At 39.1% G+C, this 6,215-nt stretch overlaps 2 protein-coding genes across 2 annotated transcripts; both read left to right on the top strand.

Annotated features, from left to right (window-relative positions):
* Window positions 1-231: 231 nt before the first annotated feature.
* Window positions 232-3,921, top strand: LOC135949900 (uncharacterized). Its single transcript, XM_065499352.1, has one exon. The coding sequence runs from the start codon at window positions 232-234 to the stop codon at window positions 3,919-3,921; it is 3,690 nt and encodes a 1,229-aa protein (XP_065355424.1).
* Window positions 3,922-3,986: 65 nt separating this feature from the next.
* LOC135949899 (uncharacterized) lies at window positions 3,987-5,615 on the top strand. The gene has a single exon (XM_065499351.1). It carries the CDS (start codon window positions 3,987-3,989, stop codon window positions 5,613-5,615), a length of 1,629 nt encoding a protein of 542 aa, XP_065355423.1.
* Window positions 5,616-6,215: the final 600 nt, after the last annotated feature.

Raw genomic sequence — 6,215 nt, 5'->3', positions numbered from 1 at the left:
AAAACTTGTTTTTAAACCCACCCACCCCCTTCATAGAAATTTACAAGGTTTTTTCTAAAAGTGTTGAAAAAAGTTTAATATTGACGTTTTTTTGCAACACAATATTATTTACTGTAAAAAACACACCCAATAGGAAATTTACTCGCTGGTACACACAACCCACGTCAACTATTTCGTAAATTTTACCCATTTACCCTAATTTTTTTTGAGGTTTACTAATTTTTTATAAAAATGCCCTCCTTAAAATCAATGGCCGCAAGTTTCATGCGCTATATCCAAGTGGACTTAGCTTCCTTTGAAGACAATTACAAGAAGACCGTCGATGAATATCTCACCCTAGCCGCTATCCAGTACCAAAAACGAGAACTGGAGGAAATATGGGACAAGATTTCCACCAGATATGAATGGGTTCGAGAATCTGAACTAATGGATGACCCCGAGAAAGCTGCTACCATCAACATAGATGAACTCACCCGAGAATACGCCAAAGCCAAATCTCTGTTCAGATCTCGAATTATTTCCATTGATGCAGCACTAGCAGAAGCAACCCGACTGGAAACCTTGAAAAATTCCCCTCCTACCCCTTCTACTCCTCCTACCCCTGTAACCCACTCAGCACCTAGCTCATCATTTAGCGTACCCCCTTGCGACATGCAAGATTTCCATGGCGATTACAAATCTTGGACATCTTTCCGAGATATGTTCAAAGCCATTTATGGTAATAACTCTCGCCTTAGTGGGGTAGAAAAATTGTTTTACTTAAAACAAAAAACCCGCGGGGAGGCCAAAGAAATAGTTGACAGTGCGCCATTGACAAACGATGGCTTTGTTATCGCTTGGACACTGCTAACTTCTCAATATGAGAATAAACGCATGCAAATTAATGCACAATTGAAAACTTTATTCAATCTACCATATGTCAATGTCCAATGTGGTGTAGCTATTCGTAAATTACAGAGAAAAATAAATAGTTGTATTTCAAATCTAAATACACTAGATATTGATACAGATAATTGGGATCCAATTTTCGTATATCTCTGTTCGTCTAAACTGCCCAAAGAAACACTCGAAGATTTTGAGAAAACCCTAAGAGACAGTTCCAATATACCCTGTTGGACTGAAATGGACATATTTTTGACAAACACATATAAAGGACTTGAATCTGTTAATGATATCAAGAATCCAAACACATACCCAAGAAATAAACAAAATTCTGACAGTAAGAACCAAAATGAGCGAAAAGGCAATACATTTGTAAATAATGTTACCCAAGAACCCAAAAAAGATACCCATGCCAAGAGAAAGCCTCAACCCGAACAAAATCCTTCAAACTCCACCCGAACCCAAAACACTAGTAAGCTCAATGGCTCTGTATGTAAGCTTTGTAAAGCAAATCATACTTTGAGAGATTGCCCCTCCTTTATCTCAATGGGAGTAGCCGAAAGGATTAATTTTGTTAAACAAAATGGCTGTTGCTATAATTGTCTAGCGATTTCTCACGGCATTAAAGAATGTCACAGTACCTTTACTTGTAGACATTGTGGCGGAAGACATAACTCTCTTCTTCACAGACCCTCGTCGAACTCTAATACACACGCTAGTACGAACTCTAACCCGACAGATGAACAACCATCAACATCAACACGGAATGTGTCGCAGTCGTTTTCAACACTGACCAACCAAACTGATGGCGTATTAGATGACCGGAAAAAGCTTTTAGGAACAGCTGTTTTAAATGTCCAAGTTCATGGTTCTCTATTCCCAGCGCGAGCTCTAATAGACCCAGCGTCAGATTTTTCGTTTATTTCTGATCAGTTCAGACGAAAATTACACATACCCACACAACCCATAATAGCTGAAATATCTGGTTTGAACGAAGTTGTATCAGCTCGTTCAAACAAAATGTGTGAAGTTACTCTTAGGTCCAATACCCAAAGAAACTTTAGTTTAGAAATCCAAGCGATAGTGGTCAAAACGCTAACTAGAACATTACCCACCCAAAGTATAAACCCAAATATCATAAAAGATTTAGAACAGATTCAGTTAGCAGACCCAAGGTTTTACGAAAGTAGACCTATCGACTTCATTATAGGAAGTGATTTCTACCCACAGATTTTAAAATCTGGCGTTAAGAAAGATTTTCTTAACACACTAATAGCTCAAGATACCGAATTTGGTTGGATCTTGACTGGACCTGTCGAAGAGACTCACAGAACCCAAACAATTGTTTCATATTTCAGCGCAGTTACACTTAATAAATGCTTAACAAAGTTTTGGGAAATTGAAGAAATCCCACAAAAACCCATTAAGTCGGTAGAAGAAACTGTATGTGAAAATATTTTCACGAAAACCACCCAACGCTTACCCAATGGCCGTTATCAAGTAGATCTTCCGTTTCGAACCCCGCAGCTAGAGTTAGGAAACTCACGCCATGTGGCAATGGCACAATATTTAAGAAACGAGAAGAATTTGATGAAGAATCCTACTTTAAAGTCTGAGTACGATAACGCTCTGCAAGAATATGTTGACTTAGGTCACATGAAAGCAGTTAATTTTAACCCAAACAGTTCTTCCACGACTTATTATTATCTACCCCATCATGCTGTTGTCAAACCCGATCGTGTTACGACAAAAGTTCGAGTAGTTTTTAATGCTTCCAGCAAAACTTCGAACGGCAACAGCTTAAATGATGCTCTATTTATTGGTCCCACATTACAACAGGATTTATCTATTGTAATATTAAAATGGCGCTTTTATAAGATCGTTTTTAATGCCGATATTACGAAAATGTACAGGCAGATCTTATTGAACACTACCCACACCCCGTTTCAGCGAATATTATTTCGTAAAAGCGTTAATGAACCCATAAAGGACTATGAACTTCAAACTGTCACGTTCGGAGTTAATTGCGCACCCTATCTAGCAATTAGAACTCTTCTTGAACTGGCAAAAGAAGTTGAAACTACCCACCCGATTGCATCTCATATATTGAAAAACAATATGTATGTTGACGATGTTTTGTCTGGTGCCCATACAATTGAAGATGCAAAATTTGCTCAAAATGAAATGATTACGGTGTTAGATTCCGCAGGATTTCCGTTGAGGAAATGGATATCAAACTCACCTGATCTGTTAAACATTTTACCCAAAGACCATTTACTCGATGTGGATTTACTAACCCTTCCAGATTCCCATAATACTAAAACCCTAGGTATTCGATGGAATGCAAAAGAAGATTTCTTTTTCTTTAGCGTACCCACTATCGAGAAGAGAAATGCTTACACAAAACGCTCAGTCTTATCTGATATCGCTCGTCTGTTTGATCCAGCGGGCTGGTTAGCACCAATTGTTGTGTCTGCTAAGATCATCATGCAACAAGTATGGCAGGATAACACAGACTGGGATGAATGTCTAAAACCACTGACCCTTACAAAATGGTTGAACTTCTTAAAATTTTATGATGATATAAATAAAATTCGAATCCCAAGATGGATTAATTTTAAACCCACATCAAAAATAGAATTTCATGGCTTTTCTGATGCTTCAGAAAAAGCTTACTCAGCAGTTTTATATGTGCGAGTTACACCCATTGATGGCCCAAATATAATTACCCTACTCTTCGCTAAAACACGAGTTGCGCCCATTAAAGTTCTGTCAATACCCAGATTAGAACTATGTGGTGCAGTGTTGTTGGCAAACATGGTCAACAATGTATTAACCCAACTCAAATTACCCCTACATCAAGTATATTTTTGGACAGATTCAACAATTGTTTTAGCTTGGCTTAGTAAACATCCAAAATCATGGGAAACATTTGTCGCTCATCGTGTTGCTACTATATCGGACACCGTCGGAGTGAACAACTGGAACCACGTCGTGTCGCACGAAAATCCAGCCGTGGATGTACTGCCGAAGAGCTGATAGACAACAGTTTATGGTGGACCGGACCCTCATGGCTAAAGAAATCTGCGTCCAAATGGCCAACTATGACACAACCCTTCATAACTCAAGCTGAAACTGCTCAAAGTTACGCAAACACAGTAACAACCCAAATAGACATTCTTAAGGATTTTTCAAAATGGTCTAGAGCTCTTCGAGTCTTTTCATATGTTTATCGTTTCTATGATCGAATCTCTCGTACCCGCAGAAAGTTGAACCAGCATCAAAAAGTAGAACTCGACCGAGTTACACATTCTGAACCCAGAGACAGACTTAAAGTTCTGTTCACACACCCTAGTATTCAACTGGATGCAGAAGAGATTACTAATACAAAAGATAAACTTATAATAATATGTCAGACTCTATATTACCCTGAAGAATATATTTGTTTACAGAGGAAAACTCCACTACCCGGAAAAAGTACTCTTATTACCCTAACACCCTATTTAGATTCGAAGAACATTATACGTGCAAATGGTCGTTTAGCAAAATCAAGCTGTTTATCATATGATGAAAGACACCCAATTATATTACCCTACAAAAGTTGTTTTACAAAATTGTTGACAAGTCACGTTCACTTAATAACTCTACACGGAGGAAATCAAGCTATGCTGCGAGTTATACGATCGGGCTATTGGATTCCAAAGCTCAAAAATCTTATACGCTTCATAGTTGATAAATGTACCCAGTGCACAAGATATAGACATCGCCAAACTACCCAATTAATGGCGGCTTTACCTCCAGAACGTACTCAATTGTCGAGACCCTTTTGCAACACTGGAGTTGATTTTGCTGGACCGTTTGACATAAAAACGTATGCTGCCCGAGCATGTAAAGTCACCAAAGGTTACGTCTGTGTCTTCGTATGCTTTGCAACAAAAGCAATTCATTTAGAACCAACGTCAGACCTATCTACCCAAGCATTCATGGCTGCTTTCGCCCGATTTTTTTCGAGGCGGGGATGCCCTGCCGCTATATATTCAGACAACGGTACTAACTTTGTTGGTGCTTGTCAACTACTCAAGAAAGAGCGACAGGAATTCTTTAAACAATTGAGAAGTTCTGTTATTGCAGCTAATAGTTTTCAAAACTTGATTTGGCACTTCATTCCACCCGGAGCTCCACACATGGGAGGCTTATGGGAAGCTGGAGTCAAAAGCTTCAAAAGCCATCTTAAGAAGTCAAGAATTACCCGACACACATTTGAAGAATTCGCTACCCTACTTACAAGAATTGAAGGATGTCTAAATTCGAGACCACTTAGCCCATCAAGTGAAAACTCACAGGACTTAAACCCATTAACCCCAGGTCATTTTTTGATAGGTTCACCCATGTTAACACCTGCCGAACCCGATTGTAGTGATGGAAACGTTACTATAGCAAATAGATGGCAAAAACTGAGGATTCAACATCACCACTTCTGTCGAAGATGGAAAGATGAATACCTCAAAGAGTTACACAAGAGATATAAGTGGAAATACCCTCAGAGAGAAATTGCAGTAGATGATTTAGTTGTCATTAAACACGACAACATACCTCCGAACGAATGGTCGCTTGGTCGTGTCGTTAAAACTGTTCCCGGTTCTGATGGACGTATCAGAGTCGTTGAACTGAGAACCTCAACAGGAAGTTTAATCCGACCGATAACTAAAGTTGTCGTTTTACCCACTAGTTAGACTAACACTACTAGTCACACCCTAATTATATCATTTACTCAATTTACTTACCCAATACTCACAAAACACTAACCCATTTTTTAACACTTATCCGTAACTAACCCTTCACTCTAACACATTACCACACTCATTTATACATTTACTTTCATTTAGAAAATGGCACCAGGTAACAGAAACACACAGAATCGTGTAGCCAAACCCAAAGCTAAACCAGCTCCCAAGGCAAATAACCGCCCGCAAAACGAACGTGCGTCCAATGCAGCTACCGGAAATGACAACCGTCATTTTGGATGTGGTATATGCAAAGCTGACCACCGTATTGCGACTTGCAAAAAGTTCCGAAACCTTAATCTACAGCAGAAATATAAGACTGTACATCAGCTGCATTATTGCTCCAATTGCTTGGCAAGGAACCATTTGCTGGACAAATGTACAAACAAGACACGCTGTAATGTTTGCGGATTGAAACACCACACAATTTTACATGGGCACAAAAAGATTCTCAAAACTATTCAAACAGTAAAGAAATCGAAGCCAGCAGCTAAAAGTAAGCCTCACACCCAACAAGGCTCTGTTACAACCCTAGGACTACCATCGTCA

The sequence above is a fragment of the Calliphora vicina genome, chromosome 2 (assembly GCF_958450345.1).
Source record: "Calliphora vicina chromosome 2, idCalVici1.1, whole genome shotgun sequence".
NCBI classification, from domain to species: domain Eukaryota; kingdom Metazoa; phylum Arthropoda; class Insecta; order Diptera; family Calliphoridae; genus Calliphora; species Calliphora vicina.
This window is presented reverse-complemented; position numbering and strand designations above follow the sequence as displayed.